Source organism: Triturus cristatus, chromosome 1_2, assembly GCF_964204655.1.
Source record: "Triturus cristatus chromosome 1_2, aTriCri1.1, whole genome shotgun sequence".
NCBI classification, from domain to species: domain Eukaryota; kingdom Metazoa; phylum Chordata; class Amphibia; order Caudata; family Salamandridae; genus Triturus; species Triturus cristatus.
The window spans coordinates 1182346201-1182367084 of NC_140580.1; the positions used below are offsets into that span (position 1 = coordinate 1182346201).

Genomic DNA, 20884 nt, shown 5'->3' on the forward strand with positions numbered 1-20884 from the left:
CAGGAGAGAACCGTACCCCGTACATCCTGGTACTTATGGACTCATACTCTAAGTGGCTTGAGCTGAAGTTTGTGTCTGAAATGACTACCAAGTCGGTCATTGAGTTTCTCCTGGAGGTGTCCCTCTGCGAAGGGTTGCCTAGTAGTATCCCGACGGATAATGGAGTGCAACTCTGCTCTAGAGAAATGAAGGAATTCATAGAGTGCAATGGGATCAAACACAGGTTGGCGCTCTCTACCACCCACAGCACAACGGGATGGTTGAGAGATTCAACAAGACCATCAAAGAGTGCATACAGTTAGCCAAAGCTAGTGGGTTGTGTTGGAGAGAGGAGGTGATCAAACATCTAGAAGCTTACAGATTAACTCCCCATCAAACTATGGGCATGACACCATTTGAGCTGTTGAGAGCTAGGAAACCCAATTCCAGGTTGGTACCGGGGTGGATGAAATGGTACAAGCGGTGGACAACTCCCATCCGAGAGACACCATGGAGAGACAGAGAACGGAAGACCATGGTGGATAGGAAGAGAATGTTCGATAGAGGTCATGCGGTGAAAGAGATCCATTACAAGGTAGGGGACCTTGTTAAAATCAGAGCTCCCACAGGGAGGGCGAGCTGGTCAGAGTTTACAGAGCCCACAAGGATTGTCAAACTATTCAGAAATGCTATCAGAACTCAGGACGGGCGTATCTGGAACCTGAACAGAGTGGCAAGGTGTGCCATTCCTACTGAAAATGGGGACATGCTGGGTAGTGGGGAGTCGGGCAAGCCTGATTCTGCTAGGTCTGGTGAGTCATCAAGTGATGGGAGGATCGCCACTCACCACAGGCTGAGCGGTAGGGTCATCGGTCGTCCCAAACATTTGGATCAGTATGTTGATAAGTAGTCCTGAGTTCTTCTTGCCATGTTGTTGTTTTTACCTGCAAAATGTAAGGAGGGGGATGTGTGCTATCTTCCGATTGTAGGGACTACTGTCCTTTTACTGCACCCCTCCCCAAATGTGTATAGTGGTTCTATCCCTCTGCGCGACCTTGTAGAACGCTGCCACACTGAAGGTTCTAAGTCGAGCTCCCTGCGAGGAGACGGCGGGCACCGGCGGTGTGAGCTGTGGCTGAGGTCTTTATCTGATGCATCTTAATAAATCCTCTACTTCAAGAACACATGAGGGCTTCCTGTGATGTTTCGATGTGTGGACGTCCCTACTAAAGTGCTACATGCTCCTTGTTGGTCGAGTGCAGCCCACTTTGTGGAGTTTGTCTGAGAGGTAACGTGGGGTGTTTTGGTGAAGGGCTTTGTGTGTGATACATGCAATCTTATAGGTGGATCTGTCTTCGATGGAAAGCTATTTGAGGGTTGTAAGTACAGAGGAGATGTGGTTGAAACGTTTATAGTCAGAGATAAGTCTAGCAGCTAGGTTGAGTACAGATTTGAGTGGTGCAAGATGGACTTTGGGAGTTCCAGCGAGGATAGCGTTACCATAGTCTATTCTCGACAGGACCAGCGATTGGACAACAGTTTTGAAGTCCTCTATCGGGATGAAGGTTTTGATTTTTTTGAGTTGACGGAGAGTGAAGAGTGCTCCTTTGGCTGTGGTTTTTATGTGGGCGGTAAGGGCAAGGTTATTGTCAATGGTGATGCCTAGAGATTTAACTGAATTGGTGGTGGTGAGAGAGCAGTTGAGAGCATTAAGGTCAGATATCCAGTTTTGTATGGGGAGAGGGTTTTTTTTAGGGAAGAAGAGAATGATTTCCGTTTTTTTAGGGTTAAGTTTGAGATAATTTTGGTGGAACCAAGATTGGATCTTTGTTAGGGTGTCATTGAGGTGTAGCACATAAGAGTGGGATTTAATCTTATAGTAGATTTGAGTATCATCAGCATAGAGGTGGTAGTTGATTCCTGCTTGTTTTAGAATGAGGGTGAGGAGTTCCATGAATAGGTTGAAGAGAGCGGGGGAGAGAATGGATCCCTGTGGGACACCAAGGGAGATAGGAATGAGGTTAGACAGGCAGTTCTCGATTTTGATTTGTTGGGTTCTATGTTGGAGAAGGGAGGTGTACCAGTTGAGGACATGGCCATTGAGGCCAAAATGAGCTTTAAGAGTGTTAAGTAATGCAGTGTGGTTAAAAGTATCGAAAGCAGCGGAAAGGTCAAGGAGAATGAGTAGGCAAGCTTCGCCATTGTCAAGTGAGTGATGAATGTCGTCCACTATATTGAGTATGGCAGATTCTGTACTGCATCCTTTTCTGAAGCCGGATTGCAGCAAGTCAAAGATGTCGAAAATGTTTATGTGATTATCAAACTGAAGCAGGGCGCATTTTTCAAGGGCTTTGGAGAGAAGAGGGAGGTTAGAGATAGGTCGGAGGTTATTGGGGTCGTTGGGATCTGCGTTGGAATTTTTGGGGATGGGTGTGATTTGATCCAGTTGGAAGGAGGCGGGAACACATCCTTAGGTCAGGCATGAGTTTATAATGATGGTCCAGAGTGGGGCGATGATATGTTTAAGGTCTTGGACAAGATTAGAGGGCATGGGGTCTTTGGTGTGAGAGGATGGTTTAAGCTTAGAGATGATGTATTAGAGTTCGTGTTCCGTGACAGGGTGAAAATTATGCCAGGTGGCATTGTTTTTTATTTGCTGGGGGGCAAAGGTGTTGGGTTTAGGTGGGAGGGAGACGGATGAGAGACGGGAAGAGACCTGGGGAAGATTGGATGGAGATTCAGGAGAAATGTCATAAGAAAGTAGTGGGTTAGAGGAGAGGGGATTTAAGAGGAAGGATTGATCTATTTTAGTGATATTATCAGAGAAGAAATTAGCAATTTCTTCACGTTTGTGGCCATCAGCTTTTGGGGGGCAGAGGATGTTTGATTTTTGATGATGCTGAATAGTTCTCTAGGTCTATTTTTGGCCCTATCAAGCTGCGTGCGGAAGAAGGAGGCCTTTTCATTGAGGATGTGTTTTTTGTAGTTGGACCTAGCGGATCGGAGGATGGCTAGGTGGGAGGGGGACGGGTATTGCCTCCAGGTCCTTTCGGACTATCTAAGAGAGCGTCTTTCGTTGTTGAGATCAGAGTTGAACCAGGATTTGGAAGGTATGTTTCTTTGGGCTTTCATTTTGGGAGGGGCCACTTGGTCTAGGACCTCAGTAACTGATTTTTTGTAATGTTCGGTGAGGGCGTTCGCATTTTGGGAGAGGGGGGCGAGCAGGAATTAGGCTTTTGAGTTTCGTTTCAAGTTCGCCAGGGGGGATAAGATGAAGATTTCGGGTCAACTTCTTATGTTTGATGCTTTTGGAGTGGAGGGGGGGGGGGGTGGTGATCGAGAAGAGGATGAGGTGATGGTCGGACTAGTCGATGGGGACGATGTTGGAGAGGGAGTCATTAGAGAGAGAAAGGGTTTGGGAGATTGGGCATGCTGTTGAGATGTCCGGATGAGGGGGGTTGCTAGCGAGGGGGGCAGATTGGAGGATTGGGTTAGAGAGTCATCACACTTAGTATTGATGCCTGTAAGGAGAGGGATTGGGGGCAAGGAAGGGGAGGGTGAGGGGGTGTCAGTCGGTTGAGAGGTTGCAGTTTTAGGAGGTGGGGTGGATAGTAGGTAAGATAATGTGCTGAAGTGTTGCTCAAAGATTGTGAGGTGATTTTCTGAGGCTTGGATTAGGATGTTACCGGATTTGAAAATGGAGATGTCTATTTCGCCGGAGAAAGTATGGGAGGGGGAGGTGGACAGTTTAAAGCCATATGGGATTTTACATGATTTAGTGATGGGGAGGTGGTGGAGAAAAATGTTTTTCCATTTGGATGGGCGTTTGGAGTAAAAAAATGTAGTTTGTTTTTATTATGGAGGAGAGACTAAGGTAGTTATCAACAAATAGGGTTTCATGGTGTAGTTTGTGTTTTAAGTTTCTTATAGCGTTTTTGGAGAGATTGGGTGGGTAGAGGATGGACCAAGAGTTTGGGCCATGTCTAGTGATGGATTAGTCCTGTGGATCGATTCTGAATTCTGTTTTAGTGAGGGGGTGTGTGAGAGGTGGCATGGTGGTTGGATTAAGGATACTAGGGGAGGGGGAAAAGAGGGAAGGTGGAAGAATTGATGCGAGGCGTTGGGAGGTGTGGGGGTCAGAATAGCGGCAGGGTTAAAGTGAATGAATAGAGTTGGAATCAGAAGGCGGGAAAGGGGGCCGTGTTAGGCGAAAGGAGTGAGAGGATAGAGTTGGAAGGAGGAAAAGACATAAGTCGTAGTCATGTGTTAGGTGGGCAAATCAGTCAGTACACATGTTGGAGAACCTGGACAAGTGTAGGAGTAGGTAGGAGGAGGGATCAGACCAAGGGGGAGGAGAAATGGTAAACTCAGAGAGGGAAAGAAAGAGACATTGATGATATAGTGAAAAACTAAGCGAGATGGTGGCAACAAATAGTGAGCAATAGAAGTAAACCACAATGAGAAACAATACAAAGAGCATGAAGGGCTCAAACAATCATTAGGAAGTCTGTAGCTCCACTATGGGAGTGGTTAGACAGTGATATATAATGACAGTATATATTGCAAAGCTAATAGCATAGGCTGGTAGTCTTGGTGGCAAGGACGTATCAACATTCCAGTTCAGCCAACAGATCAGGATTATTAGTGGGATTGACGCTGTCTGCAGGTTAGGTTAAAGAGTGAGAGTCCAGTCCAGTGAGCTGCCAGAGAGAGGAGGTTTACAGAAAGTTAGGTGGTGGATCATCTGCTATTTTGTGGGGTGAGATCGTGCCGGTTGTCGTCACTTAGAGGGATCTGGTCGGAGTGGAAGAAGTCAGTAAGAGATCTGCTAAATGTTATCCTCTTAGGAGATCACGTTTATTTTGGTGTTGAGTGCTTTAATATCAAACAGTGTTTCAATGCTCATTTGCTTAGGATCCTTAAAGAAGCAGTGCCAATTTTCCGGCGTTCTCAAGCTGCAGCCTATTTGAAGACACTACCCTTTTTGTCTCCTTTAAAAAGGGTTTGTGAAAGTCTTCTGTTCACTTTTATTTAAATAGCGTCTTTATCTATGTTTGAAGTTGGCATCTTCTTTTAGGGAAATGTAATGACAATTGGCCAATATGGCCAGTATTAGGCAATCAAAGCTTTATTTTTTGATTCAAAATTGAAAAGAATTATACAGTATAAATTTTGTTAAAAGTGGTCACAGATCACACACCTGGGTGGGACAATTCAATACTTATCATTTTAATGAAGGTCCCGTGGGGAGAACCTCTAGCTGTGCTTTCACGAAGGCCATTGATGTGCATATACAATTACATGCACAATTATTATCTTTGTACCTTATGCTCTGGGGTGCGTCGGTGCAGAATGAGATCCCCGCTGAAGTGGGCCTGACAGGCATTGCACCATCTCTGCTGGGGCTCCACTCTTCTGTGAGAACGAAAGAAACAAACATTCTTTAATGCCAATTCTCAAGAGATGAAGGCTTCAGCATGCAACACTGTGTTCATGTTTCAGTCTGCCCTATGCGACCCCCAAAGACTGCCCCAAGCAGACCTCAAGGTTCTTACTCTAAAATCAACCGTCATGCCTGCAACCCCACACCCCGGTCTGCCCTCTGCAACTTTCCAACCTCCCAAGTCATCTCTCTACACCAAACCACCTTCCAGGTCTGCTCTCTACAATGCCTTGATCCCAAGGATTTGTTCTGCACCACCCCAAAGTCTGCCCTATGCAACCCCATACTCTGTAAGACTGCCATTTGGAACTCACCCACTTCCCAAGTCTATCTTCTGCACCAAATCTCTTCCTAAGACTGCCCACTGCAGTGCCCAGCCCCCTCCACAGCCTTCAAGACTGCCCTCTGCAATGTCCACCCCCTCCACAGCCTTCAAGACTGCCCTCTGCTAATCCCCAAAACCTGCTCTCTGTACCTTCCCAAATCTGTTCTCTGCAACCTCACATCATGTAGGTCTGCCATCAGTAATGCCCGTTCCATCTCCTCTGTGCAAATCTTAATACCGGACTCCCTATTTTCTCTTGCATGACTTTTGTATTCCACATTTCTCCCAAGCTTACATCCTAGTAGCAATGCAATGTCCTCTGCAGTGCCAACCTCCCATACTTGTCATCTTCACCGCATAATCTGGGTTTCGAACCGGACAACCTCCGTTTCAGAGAACTCTTGAAGCACTAGCAGTTGAATCTCTCATTCTAATGCACCTGTCAGCTTACCAATCACAGAGTATCAGCTGTGAGCATGCATTGCACCTGACTGAATGCTTTCTACCCTTATTCGAGTCCCTCTAAATTACTTTTGTGTTAAATCTGGTGTGATATAAAACTCCCAAATAAACTGCAGATTAATGCAATGGCAGTGCCCTTCCTGCATGTGGCTGCGGAGTATACTGAAGAGTCTGATTGGACCACGCTAACAATTATGTATGCATTAAATACCTGATTTGGAGATGGCTTTCCTCAGGTGGGCCTAGCCAAGGGGAACAATGAAAGGCGTTCATGTAGCACCCAGAGTCCTTTGATGGCATGGGCGGCGAAGGGAGCAATGGGCCAGGACCACCACCTTCTAAGATGCACACTTCCGGTAGTGTGAGTGGCGCAGTCAAAATTCTGGCCATATTGGTGTCGCTCTTAAAAAACTGTTCCTGCTTCTACTTTGAATGCGAAGCATGCTCCCCAGAAACTGACGACTACACTTGCCAAGGGTTTGTGAAGGACAAATTTACATAGTTATGCTGCGCAGCGGAAACTCTTGCAAGCGAATTTACTTCCTCGCGTAAAAGATATTTTGCGCCTTAAGGTGCCTTTTTCTCAGTGTAAACAGCTCTCTGCATTGAGGAGTTTTGTGTCACTTTGTATTAAGGGGTGTTACATGGGGGTAACATAGGCAGATTAGTGCAAACACAGATTGTGTTTGATGTAAAGCCCAATTTACTAAGATAGCCAAACCAGGCTTTACATGAGACATACCACCGCTTGAAGCAGGCGCTAACATGGGAAATGTTTTAATTTCTACAAATGTTTCACACACTACATGTGTACTGTACAGCACACCTATAATGTCGTATGACATGTTTCAGAATTTGTTTAGACATTGGATTTTGCATTGGAAGAGTATGCTTCCAGTGCAACTCTTATGCTAAAAAGCACACACACACCGCTGCACCATGATGCAAAGGTCGTGTGCGGCGCCAGAGCAGACACAGTGAGCGGAAGCAGCCATTTTAAGAAATATGGCTCTTCGCTTCACTTGGGTTGCCACACTGCGCTAAACAATAATAACTAAATTAGCCTTTTTTGTGCCTGCCAGCCTGAATCTTCACACTCTCAGACAGCTATTTAAAGCTCTTCTCTCCTTAATTCACCTCACTTCTACTTTAACACTCTTACACTCACTTTGTTCCATCATCCTCTCTTGCTATCTCAGCTCTCTCTACCTCACCTTTGCTTTCCTTACCTCTCTTTCAATCTACCCAATGTACCCCACTCAACTTCACCTCTCTACAGCTCCCTCGTGACCATGCCTCTCTCTTGCACCCTTTGTACCTACATCTGTATTTATCACTCCCAAGCCCCTGTCTTTACCTCAGCTCTATCTCTCTCCCTCATCTCTTTATCTAGCCTCGCTGGGATTTTTCCATCTGATCTCGCAGTATCTCACCTCCAACGCTTCACTTCTCACACAACATTCTAACTATTTTAGCTCACTCATGTATCTCTCTTGTCGGGTTCCTGTCCCCTTACCTCTCCTCTCATCCCTTTCTCTATCTTACCATTCCCCCTCACTTCTCTATCTTACATCTCATTTGTCTCCGTATCTCATATCTACTGTACTACCTCACGTCTCTATACTCCACCACTCTCTCTCAATCACCAACCTATTTGTTTACCTTACCATTAGTTCAGTACCTCACCCTTATGCCTCCCTTTCCATTTTTTGGCTTTTCTCTCTATCTAAATATCTTTTTTTTGTTCCCTTTATTTGTCTACCCCTTCTCCCTTTTCTCTATCCTCAGCCTCTCTTTCCGCCTCTCTCTCTCACAAACATATCTCTCTATGAATCTCCTTCTCCATCTAACTCACCCCCTTACTCTCAACTATCTCTCTCAACCTTTTCCTTTATAGATTTCTTTTTTTTTTTTTTTTTTTTTGAAACCGTTTATTACAGGTCTTAAAAGTATACAAGTATGGGCCCACAACCTTCCGGCCGGCCGCTAGCAATAGTAGGAACACACGACATATATACATGGAACACGTGGTATTACAGGAGGAGCATTTCTCAATAGATAACAATGTCGAAAAACCACATCATCCAGGCCCCATTATGCGGTTTCATTTTAAATTAAACCAACAAAAATTAAAACCACACCCACAAGGCAACCCACAATCAAAAATAGCAGCACGTGCTCCCCAAGAGGGGGGATCCCAACTATACACAGAAGTGTGAAGAGGGGGAAGAGAGCAAAGCGAGGACTGGGGGAACCCAATGCCCGGCAGCGGGGGAATGAGTCGGCTAAGGGGATGGGGCTGGCGAGGGATCAGGCAGCAGCGGCGGCGCACAGATACCCCCGCGGTAGGCGTTCCAGGGGCCCCATACTTTCACCCATGTCCCAGGCTTACCCCTCGCCACATACACCACTTTTTCGCTAAACATGCACCAGTCCATGTGTTCTTTCCAGGCCGAGACCGTCGGGGGCCTCTGGGATCCCCACAGTTGAGCAATATCACGCTTGGCTACCATATATCCCAGAGTCACCCACCACTTCTGCGGCGCTGAGTAATCAGTCGGTTCCCACACATTCAACAGGCATCTTCTCGCTTCAGGCGACAGCGCCACATGCGTAACCAGACACAGCACCTCATGTACACCACTCCAGAACCCCTCTACCTCCGGGCACTCCCACAAAATATGCATAAAGGTCCCCAAAGCACCACACCCACGCTTACATAACCCATCTCCGGCATAGCCCATACGCAGAAGCTTTGGCCCCGTCATGTAGACCCGGTGGAGTATCTTGAGCTGGACGAAGCGAAGGCGAGCCGGTATGGCCACCTCCTTCGGGGAGGCCACCGCGGAGGTCCAGTCCTCGTCGTCCAGCTCCAGCCCGTCGGCAACCCAAGCCGCACGAAGGGCAGTCAACAGGCCCGAGCGGTCGTTTATCAGCTTTTTATATATAAGTGAGATCGTGCTGTCCGGGACATGCACATCCAGCACTCTATCTTCCAGGGGGGAATATTCCGGGATGGAGGCAACATCCGTGAAGACGGAACCCAGCGCATGACGGACCTGCAAATACCGGAAGTATTCACTGCCCTGCAACTGAAATTCCGTCTGCAGCATATCGAATGTTTTAAATCCTCCCCTCGTCCAAAGATCCCCCACTTTACTGATACCTATCATGTCCCACTTCTCAAAGCCCTTAGAGGTCCACAGGGAACCTAACCGCTCAGACGCGTATAGTGGTGATGCCCGGGTCAAACGGTCCTTCCACCCCATGTAGGAAGGTGGATATCTGACTATGGTTACCCCCAACTTTTTGCCTAGTGTCTAGCTGGTTTTTCGACTTAGTTGGCCTGAGATCCTGCCATTCAGGGTCTCAGGCTGTCTGCTCTCTCTTTAAAATGGACTCCATGTACCCTAGGTACATAACCAATTGGTAAGGATCACCTTATTGGACCCTGTACAGTGTACCCTAGGTACCCAGGGCATAGGTGTACCCTAGGCCTCCCAGGGGCTGCAGCATGTATTATGCCACCCCTGGTCTGGCCTTCCAATCAGACACAACTGGCTGATCACTCAGCTGGGGCAAGGTCGTGTAATCACCCCTTGCTTAGATATAGTATGCCTATATCTACCCTTATATATAGACACATGTGTACCTATCAGTCACTCCTATGGCAGGCCTTAACAATCCTGGAGGCAGAGTGCTTGGTAACATGTGAGATGGTGCTCTAGCATGAGCTGAGCCTGTCTGCAGCTTTCGGAACCATGTCCTTATAGCTGTTCTATGATATAGCCTACCATATACTCTTAAAGTGCCTTATAATCTTAAACGGTTATGGTAACTATGGTTTGGCTTTATCAAAACATGTCGTGTAAGGTGTCTAACACTTTGGAATAATACCCCCATACCATTTCTGGTGATGAGGATATTATTCCTCCCTTCTAGAGGAAGAGACATGTTAAAATCCTACTTTGCTGTTTAACTCTAACCAAAGCCTCAGCATCACAAAATGGATGCTGCTGCCACAGACACAAGTCTGACCTCCTGCTGCTGGGAGTGATCCCAGCCAGGGAGGCCTGGACAATAGGTTTCCTGCTTGGGGAGGTGCTAGCACCTCCCCAGACAGCCTTTAGTGTATTGGGGCAGGGTGGGCTGAAAGGAATGAGACATGCCTGGGGCACACAAGGTGTTCCTTGCATAGTCCAGTTCAAACCGGCGCTGGGGCACTCCAGCCCCAGCTCTGGCGCGAAACTGGACAAAGGGAAGTGGGTGTAACCACCCCCTCCCAGGTCCCACCCATAAGGCGTGACCTAGCAGGTATCCCAGCCCCCCAGATTAGTATAAGAGTGGGAGTTGGGCCTCAAGACTTTAGATTATCCTGAACTTGCAAAACTGAACAGAAACTCTGGACCTTCGACATTCGCCGAAAGAAGAAGACTGAAGAATCTCCCTTGTAGCCAAGGAGTGGCTACCCTGGGCAAACAGGCACCATCAAGAGACTACCCTTTGCTTTGCCCACGTTCTACGAGGAACCGACTGCAGAGCCCGACCAGAGCCTTGACTTCCAGACTTCTCCGACCCTCATCCACATCTGCAGCAGAGCTGAGATCCGTGGAGGCGACGAGCGACGTGGGACCGGCTACCTGGGAAAAGTGGCTAGTAACTTACAGCGCAGCTTCTGAGGTACCCTCGAAGTTGTGCACCGGGGATTGAGAAGCCCCAACCCCAAGCACCATCTGCACCGAAGATCAGCCCCCCAAACTCCACGAGTCCTGCGTGGGGCCCTTCAGCATTTTCCTGCTTGCCGCGTCTGTCCGGTTGCTTGCCCGCTGGCTAGTGGCCTCTGTGACGACGCACTCTGAAATCTTCTGCGCTGGTTTGGCTCCTCCAGACTGGCTCCCGCTTCCCTGCAAAGAAGAAGCACCCCAGACCTTCCTGGTCTGCACCAGAAGCAAGTCCTTCGTTCTTCGTGGGTTCCGCTTGCCAAGGCTTGGTGAGTCCTAGTCCAACTTCGACGCCGCCGACAGCAAGAGCCTTCGTGGGACAGCTCGCCTCCTGGTCCTGGTCGCCCTCGACGCTTCCTGGTCCTCCTGGCTGCAGCGACAAGCTTCACCTTCACCTGCAACTCTTCACGACATCGCCTGGTTCCTTCCTGGTTCCACGTGGTCACTGGCTAGTGACCTTGACTCTGTCCCTTCTGCTTGCAGGTTTCTTCTCTTCTTGATCCCAGCCTTGGGATCCACCGGACACTCTTCACTGACTGCCTGTCAGCATCTTTCTTCAGGCATCCATAGGAGTCGACGACGAAAACGACGCATCTTCACCCCTATGCACCCGCAGCCTGTGGGCTAGGTAACTTGGGTACTCCGGTGCTCATCAGGATAGTGACTATCCTAGTGTCTAGTTTTCAAGTCTCAACTTCCTAGCTACTCCGGAAGTGTCCTAAATCTACCGTTTTCTAAACTGTACAATTGCTATTGACTTGTACGCATTACGCGTGAGTGTTTCCACTCTGCACACGAATCCCGTGGGCCTCCCACTTCCTAACTAACGCTAGTGTAGTGTAGCCCCAGCGATTCCCTAGGCCTAGGCCTATTCTATTTCCGTGACAGTGGTTCTTATACCACTTACTTAGTATATGGTTTGCGTGGCCCCTAGGGCCTAACTGTATTACTTACCTGTGTGACTTACTGTATGCATTAATAAGACTGTGTTGTACTTACCTCTAATCTCATAAAGAGTGCTGAGGGTTTGCTTAGAATAAATACACTTTATTTTATATATATATCTGTTGTGGTGTCCTTTCATTTGGTATTCAAGGGATTATATATGGTATCACAGCTGGCTTCACATGCCATTCAGAGTTTAGCCTAAGACTGCTCTTGTCCATGCTACCACTAGGATAGCTGGTCTATAAGGTTGACTTTACAACCAATCACCATATGGGTATTTGGACTGATATAAGATGACACTATAACTAGTGACATCATACATCAGGCCAACTTCTCACATTGGTGAGCAGCGGTTGGGATCTGAGCTTGCTGTTGTAATACCATTGTAATCTTGAGATACTAAATTGAAAGATCACACAGATATTGTCTAGGTACATATAACATAGATTATAATACTTAAGTCCTACTGGACTTTGTAGTTGTAGGTTGAAGGGAGTAACACACCCTGACTACAACTACTAGAGAGGTTTAGTAGATACAACTAGTGTAGGTAGGTGCACACACCACACCCTCACTAGATCATGTCTCTGAGAGTAGATCAAGTAGATGCTCTCTCAGGAGGATCAGGTCTGCAAAAGATCCCCTCTAGATATGATACCTTAACATTCCAGGAGATGAGACACTTGTGTACCTCCAGAGGAATAAAACAGGGTGCAACCCCTACCCTCCTTCAGTTAAGACAACTCCTAGAGGAGTATGATGCTCATAGGGCATCTCAGGCAGGTGCCCTAGGCACGGAGGAGGGTCTACCCACCACAGAGGAGTCAGATGGGGCTTCAGATGGGGAGGTAGACAGCCAGAGCCAAGTAAGGAGACTTAGCCAGGCTAACCTAAGTTTACATGGGAGTTTGCATGGGGTCCCCCCATACAGACCCCCAAGTAGGCTTTCACAGAGAAGCAGGAGGGACAGATCCCCCTCAAGGGAATCCATCCACTCCCATGTCTCTAGCATCTCTAATGCTTCCTCTCACAGGGGAATGACTTCACCTGAGAGAAAGGAGCATAAAGCCAGAATGAGGGAAGCTAATCTGAGGATTCAGAGGGAAGAAATTGCCCTTGCCAAAGAGAAGCTTGCTCTGGCTAGAGAGCAAAAATTGTGTGGGTCAGAACCCACTGGTGGCAGCAACATTCCTAGAGATAGGGATAGGTCTTATGACCATAGAAACCTAAGCAAGATAGTCCCCCCATATCAGAATGGGGATGACATCCACAAATGGATGACTGCTTTGGAGAGGGCCTGCAAAGTACAGCAGGTACCCCAAAGTCAGTGGGCAGCTATCTTGTGGCTCTCCTTTTCTGACAAAGGTAGAGACAAGCTCCTCACAGTCAGTGATGAGGATGCAAACAATTACAAAGTCCTGAAGAGTGCTCTGATAGATGGGTTTGGCTTAACCACTGAGCAATATAGGTTGTTGTTCAGAGACACCCAGAAGACACAGACACAGGACTGGTCTGATTTTGTGGATTGTGCCACTAAGGCTTTGGAAGGTTGGTTAAATGGCAGCAAGGTGCAGGACTATACAGGATTGTACAACTTGATTATGAGGGAGCAGATCCTTAGTAATTGTCAGAACCAGCTTCTCCATCAACACCTGGTAGACTCAGATTTGACCTCTCCCCAAGAATTGGGAAAGAGGGCAGATAAATGGGTCAGGACCAGGATTAGGCCTAAAAATCAGGGTGGTGACCAAAAGAAAGATACCACCAAGCCTCAAGAGAAGGGTGGGGATAAAGCAAAAGAGAAATCTTCCTCAGGGCCCCAAAACTCCACACAGGGTGGTGGGTCCCAAGCTCCCTCCTCTACCACAGTTAAAAAGCCTTACTGCCATGTGTGTAAAACACCTGGGCATTGGAAAACTGACAGCAGTTGTCCACAGGCTAAAAACAAAACTGTTCCTCCAACTACTCCTGTCACACCACCTATTACTGTCAGCAGTAATCCCCCAGGTGGTGGGAGTGCCCCCAAAAATTTGGTTGGGTTTTCTTGGGGAACACAGGGGGACTCTGGCTTAGCCAATTCCCCTACAGCAGCTACTCTTGTCTGTGATGGTGGCATGGGGTTTGCCAACTTCACTGCCTGTCCCAACACTTTGGGTAGGTACAGACAGGAACCCTACATCAATGGTAGAAACGCTGAGGCCTACAGAGACACTGGAGCTAGCATCACTATGGTGGCCCATAGGCTAGTTCCCTCTGAGCAGCTTTTGCCTGGTTTCTCATACCAGGTAACTAACATTGATGGCAAACAGAACAGTCATCCCATGGCAGAGGTATGTCTCAGCTGGGGAGGGGTCACTGGCCCTAAAAGGGTGGCAGTGTCTCCAACCTTGCCTGTGGACTGCTTACTGGGGAATGACTTAGAACTCTCAGCTTGGGCTGGAGTTGAACAAGACACCCATTCTAAAATGGTAGGCCTTTCACAAAAGGGTAGTGGGGTTGTGCCAGCCACAACCCCTGTCCAAGTAGATTTCCTCCCTGAAAAGGTTGGAAGGGCAGTGGTAGCCACAGCCCAGGCAAAGACAGACTTCCCTGTAGAGACTGGCAGAGCTGTGACAGTCACAGCTCAAACCCAAACTGAGTGCCTCCCTGAAAAGGTTGGCAAGGCTGTAATGGTCTCAGCCTATACTCAGACTGACATAGGTGTAGTGAAGCCTGAAACTATGGATCACTCCACACAAACAGAGAGTAGTGGGGAGGAAGAAAAGTCTCCCTCTCCCCAGACATTAGGAAAAGGTCAGCCTCCTCAGGGATCTGACCTCACCCCTTGTGAAGGAACTGCCCCAGAGGTAGCCAGGCCTGGCCTGGCAGAGCCTCTGATGTCAGTGGCCCCTTCCAAGGTGGGACCCAGTCTGGTGCAGGTAGCCTGCCTCTCTCTACCCTGCCTCAGTCAGCCCAGGGCTGCAGAGGTCAGGGAGGCCAGTGGACCCCAAGAGGGCCCCTGTCCACAAGAACCCCCCAATCAAAAGAATGAGGATTGCCTGGCTAGTAGCCCTAGCCAGGTGATGGGTAAAAACATTCCTGAGGGATCCCCTTTACAGGTAGTTAGGGACCTCCCCCAGAGGGATTCTGTTGGGCACAGGCAAACCTGGGACCTTAGGGCCCCAAACCTGACCTGTCCCTCCAGTAAGCCCACAAAAGGGACCCAGCCTCCAGCTTTAGGTAGCCAGAGGCTGACCCTGAGAGCACAATGCAACTCAGTTAGAGAAAGAAAGGCATCCATGGTGGAGGATGATTGGAGGAAGCTGAGGCCTCACTTTGAGGGCACTCACTTCAGTACTCCATCTCAACACCAGCCTTTTACTTTGCAAAGACACACCAAAGGTAGAGATTCCCTATGGTGGAGACCCTATGATATCTTTAGGATGAGGGATTGCTTAGTGGACCATGAGACAGGGGGTAACCATGCCAGTGCTGGTTCTTCCTTATATGGCCACTTAGGCAATAGAGGCTTACCTTGTCAAGGCCAGCCTTATCTCCTTTCGTTTGGGGGGGGGTTGTGTAGGAAGGTGGATATCTGACTATGGTTACCCCCAACTTTTTGCCTAGTGTCTAGCTGGTTTTTCGACTTAGTTGGCCTGAGATCCTGCCATTCAGGGTCTCAGGCTGTCTGCTCTCTCTTTAAAATGGACTCCATGTACCCTAGGTACATAACCAATTGGTAAGGATCACCTTATTGGACCCTGTACAGTGTACCCTACGTACCCAGGGCATAGGTGTACCCTAGGCCTCCCAGGGGCTGCAGCATGTATTATGCCACCCCTGGTCTGGCCTTCCAATCAGACACAACTGGCTGATCACTCAGCTGGGGCAAGGTCGTGTAATCACCCCTTGCTTAGATATAGTATGCCTATATCTACCCTTATATATAGACACATGTGTACCTATCAGTCACTCCTATGGCAGGCCTTAACAATCCTGGAGGCAGAGTGCTTGGTAACATGTGAGATGGTGCTCTAGCATGAGCTGAGCCTGTCTGCAGCTTTCGGAACCATGTCCTTATAGCTGTTCTATGATATAGCCTACCATATACTCTTAAAGTGCCTTATAATCTTAAACGGTTATGGTAACTATGGTTTGGCTTTATCAAAACATGTCGTGTAAGGTGTCTAACACTTTGGAATAATACCCCCATACCATTTCTGGTGATGAGGATATTATTCCTCCCTTCTAGAGGGAGAGACATGTTAAAATCCTACTTTGCTGTTTAACTCTAACCAAAGTCTCAGCATCACAAAATGGATGCTGCTGCCACAGACACAAGTCTGACCTCCTGCTGCTGGGAGTGATCCCAGCCAGGGAGGCCTGGACAATAGGTTTCCTGCTTGGGGAGGTGCTAGCACCTCCCCAGACAGCCTTTAGTGTATTGGGGCAGGGTGGGCTGAAAGGAATGAGACATGCCTGGGGCACACAAGGTGTTCCTTGCATAGTCCAGTTCAAACCGGCGCTGGGGCACTCCAGCCCCAGCTCTGGCGCGAAACTGGACAAAGGGAAGTGGGTGTAACCACCCCCTCCCAGGTCCCACCCATAAGGCGTGACCTAGCAGGTATCCCAGCCCCCCAGATTAGTATAAGAGTGGGAGTTGGGCCTCAAGACTTTAGATTATCCTGAACCTGCAAAACTGAACAGAAACTCTGGACCTTCGACATTCGACGAAAGAAGAAGACTGAAGAATCTCCCTTGTAGCCAAGGAGTGGCTACCCTGGGCAAACAGGCACCATCAAGAGACTACCCTTTGCTTTGCCCACGTTCTACGAGGAACCGACTGCAGAGCCCGACCAGAGCCTTGACTTCCAGACTTCTCCGACCCTCATCCACATCTGCAGCAGAGCTGAGATCCGTGGAGGCGACGAGCGACGTGGGACCGGCTACCTGGGAAAAGTGGCTAGTAACTTACAGCGCAGCTTCTGAGGTACCCTCGAAGTTGCGCACCGGGGATTGAGAAGCCCCAACCCCAAGCACCATCTGCACCGAAGATCAGCCCCCCACACTCCACGAGTCCTGCGTGGGGCCCTTCAGCATTTTCCTGCTTGCCGCGTCTGTCCGGTTGCTTGCCCGCTGGCTAGTGGCCTCTGTGACGACGCACCCTGAAATCTTCTGCGCTGGTTTGGCTCCTCCAGACTGGCTCCCGCTTCCCTGCAAAGAAGAAGCACCCCAGACCTTCCTGGTCTGCACCAGAAGCAAGTCCTTCGTTCTTCGTGGGTTCCGCTTGCCAAGGCTTGGTGAGTCCTAGTCCAACTTCGACGCCGCCGACAGCAAGAGCCTTCGTGGGACAGCTCGCCTCCTGGTCCTGGTCGCCCTCGACGCTTCCTGGTCCTCCTGGCTGCAGCGACAAGCTTCACCTTCACCTGCAACTCTTCACGACATCGCCTGGTTCCTTCCTGGTTCCACGTGGTCACTGGCTAGTGACCTTGACTCTGTCCCTTCTGCTTGCAGGTTTCTTCTCTTCTTGATCCCAGCCTTGGGATCCACCGGACACTCTTCACTGACTGCCTGTCAGCATCTTTCTTCAGGCATCCATAGGAGTCGACGACGAAAACGACGCATCTTCACCCCTATGCACCCGCAGCCTGTGGGCTAGGTAACTTGGGTACTCCGGTGCTCATCAGGATAGTGACTATCCTAGTGTCTAGTTTTCAAGTCTCAACTTCCTAGCTACTCCGGAAGTGTCCTAAATCTACCGTTTTCTAAACTGTACTATTGCTATTGACTTGTACGCATTACGCGTGAGTGTTTCCACTCTGCACACGAATCCCGTGGGCCTCCCACTTCCTAACTAACGCTAGTGTAGTGTAGCCCCAGCGATTCCCTAGGCCTAGGCCTATTCTATTTCCGTGACAGTGGTTCTTATACCACTTACTTAGTATATGGTTTGCGTGGCCCCTAGGGCCTAACTGTATTACTTACCTGTGTGACTTACTGTATGCATTAATAAGACTGTGTTGTACTTACCTCTAATCTCATAAAGAGTGCTGAGGGTTTGCTTAGAATAAATACACTTTATTTTATATATATATCTGTTGTGGTGTCCTTTCATTTGGTATTCAAGGGATTATATATGGTATCACAGCTGGCTTCACATGCCATTCAGAGTTTAGCCTAAGACTGCTCTTGTCCATGCTACCACTAGGATAGCTGGTCTATAAGGTTGACTTTACAACCAATCACCATAAGGGTATTTGGACTGATATAAGATGACACTATAACTAGTGACATCATACATCAGGCCAACTTCTCACATTGGTGAGCAGCGGTTGGGATCTGAGCTTGCTGTTGTAATACCATTGTAATCTTGAGATACTAAATTGAAAGATCACACAGATATTGTCTAGGTACATATAACATAGATTATAATACTTAAGTCCTACTGGACTTTGTAGTTGTAGGTTGAAGGGAGTAACACACCCTGACTACAACTACTAGAGAGGTTTAGTAGATACAACTAGTGTAGGTAGGTGCACACACCACACCCTCACTAGATCATGTCTCTGAGAGTAGATCAAGTAGATGCTCTCTCAGGAGGATCAGGTCTGCAAAAGATCCCCTCTAGATATGATACCTTAACATTCCAGGAGATGAGACACTTGTGTACCTCCAGAGGAATAAAACAGGGTGCAACCCCTACCCTCCTTCAGTTAAGACAACTCCTAGAGGAGTATGATGCTCATAGGGCATCTCAGGCAGGTGCCCTAGGCACGGAGGAGGGTCTACCCACCACAGAGGAGTCAGATGGGGCTTCAGATGGGGAGGTAGACAGCCAGAGCCAAGTAAGGAGACTTAGCCAGGCTAACCTAAGTTTACATGGGAGTTTGCATGGGGTCCCCCCATACAGACCCCCAAGTAGGCTTTCACAGAGAAGCAGGAGGGACAGATCCCCCTCAAGGGAATCCATCCACTCCCATGTCTCTAGCATCTCTAATGCTTCCTCTCACAGGGGAATGACTTCACCTGAGAGAAAGGAGCATAAAGCCAGAATGAGGGAAGCTAATCTGAGGATTCAGAGGGAAGAAATTGCCCTTGCCAAAGAGAAGCTTGCTCTGGCTAGAGAGCAAAAATTGTGTGGGTCAGAACCCACTGGTGGCAGCAACATTCCTAGAGATAGGGATAGGTCTTATGACCATAGAAACCTAAGCAAGATAGTCCCCCCATATCAGAATGGGGATGACATCCACAAATGGATGACTGCTTTGGAGAGGGCCTGCAAAGTACAGCAGGTACCCCAAAGTCAGTGGGCAGCTATCTTGTGGCTCTCCTTTTCTGACAAAGGTAGAGACAAGCTCCTCACAGTCAGTGATGAGGATGCAAACAATTACAAAGTCCTGAAGAGTGCTCTGATAGATGGGTTTGGCTTAACCACTGAGCAATATAGGTTGTTGTTCAGAGACACCCAGAAGACACAGACACAGGACTGGTCTGATTTTGTGGATTGTGCCACTAAGGCTTTGGAAGGTTGGTTAAATGGCAGCAAGGTGCAGGACTATACAGGATTGTACAACTTGATTATGAGGGAGCAGATCCTTAGTAATTGTCAGAACCAGCTTCTCCATCAACACCTGGTAGACTCGGATTTGACCTCTCCCCAAGAATTGGGAAAGAGGGCAGATAAATGGGTCAGGACCAGGATTAGGCCTAAAAATCAGGGTGGTGACCAAAAGAAAGATACCACCAAGCCTCAAGAGAAGGGTGGGGATAAAGCAAAAGAGAAATCTTCCTCAGGGCCCCAAAACTCCACACAGGGTGGTGGGTCCCAAGCTCCCTCCTCTACCACAGTTAAAAAGCCTTACTGCCATGTGTGTAAAACACCTGGGCATTGGAAAACTGACAGCAGTTGTCCACAGGCTAAAAACAAAACTGTTCCTCCAACTACTCCTGTCACACCACCTATTACTGTCAGCAGTAATCCCCCAGGTGGTGGGAGTGCCCCCAAAAATTTGGTTGGGTTTTCTTGGGGAACACAGGGGGACTCTGGCTTAGCCAATTCCCCTACAGCAGCTACTCTTGTCTGTGATGGTGGCATGGGGTTTGCCAACTTCACTGCCTGTCCCAACACTTTGGGTAGGTACAGACAGGAACCCTACATCAATGGTAGAAAAGCTGAGGCCTACAGAGACACTGGAGCTAGCATCACTATGGTGGCCCATAGGCTAGTTCCCTCTGAGCAGCTTTTGCCTGGTTTCTCATACCAGGTAACTAACATTGATGGCAAACAGAACAGTCATCCCATGGCAGAGGTATGTCTCAGCTGGGGAGGGGTCACTGGCCCTAAAAGGGTGGCAGTGTCTCCAACCTTGCCTGTGGACTGCTTACTGGGGAATGACTTAGAACTCTCAGCTTGGGCTGGAGTTGAACAAGACACCCATTCTAAAATGGTAGGCCTTTCACAAAAGGGTAGTGGGGTTGTGCCAGCCACAACCCCTGTCCAAGTAGATTTCCTCCCTGAAAAGGTTGGAAGGGCAGTGGTAGCCACAGCCCAGGCAAAGACAGACTTCCCTGTAGAGACTGGCAGAGCTGTGACAGTCACAGCTCAAACCCAAACTGAGTGCCTCCCTGAAAAGGTTGGCAAGGCTGTAATGGTCTCAGCCTATACTCAGACTGACATAGGTGTAGTGAAGCCTGAAACTATGGATCACTCCACACAAACAGAGAGTAGTGGGGAGGAAGAAAAGTCTCCCTCTCCCCAGACATTAGGAAAAGGTCAGCCTCCTCAGGGATCTGACCTCACCCCTTGTGAAGGAACTGCCCCAGAGGTAGCCAGGCCTGGCCTGGCAGAGCCTCTGATGTCAGTGGCCCCTTCCAAGGTGGGACCCAGTCTGGTGCAGGTAGCCTGCCTCTCTCTACCCTGCCTCAGTCAGCCCAGGGCTGCAGAGGTCAGGGAGGCCAGTGGACCCCAAGAGGGCCCCTGTCCACAAGAACCCCCCAATCAAAAGAATGAGGATTGCCTGGCTAGTA

The 20884-nt window shown here is 48.6% G+C and overlaps 1 protein-coding gene across 4 annotated transcripts in view; it reads right to left on the bottom strand.

Annotated features, from left to right (window-relative positions):
• CIZ1 (CDKN1A interacting zinc finger protein 1) overlaps positions 1 to 20884 on the bottom strand; it is a 1193645-nt gene that overhangs the window by 290156 nt on the left and 882605 nt on the right. For all 4 annotated transcript variants that reach the window (XM_085614087.1, XM_085614089.1, XM_085614086.1 and 1 more), the window contains exon 11: positions 5304 to 5394. In XM_085614087.1, coding sequence (XP_085470213.1) covers positions 5304 to 5394 — 91 coding nt within the window. The remainder of the gene's footprint in view (positions 1 to 5303; positions 5395 to 20884) is intronic.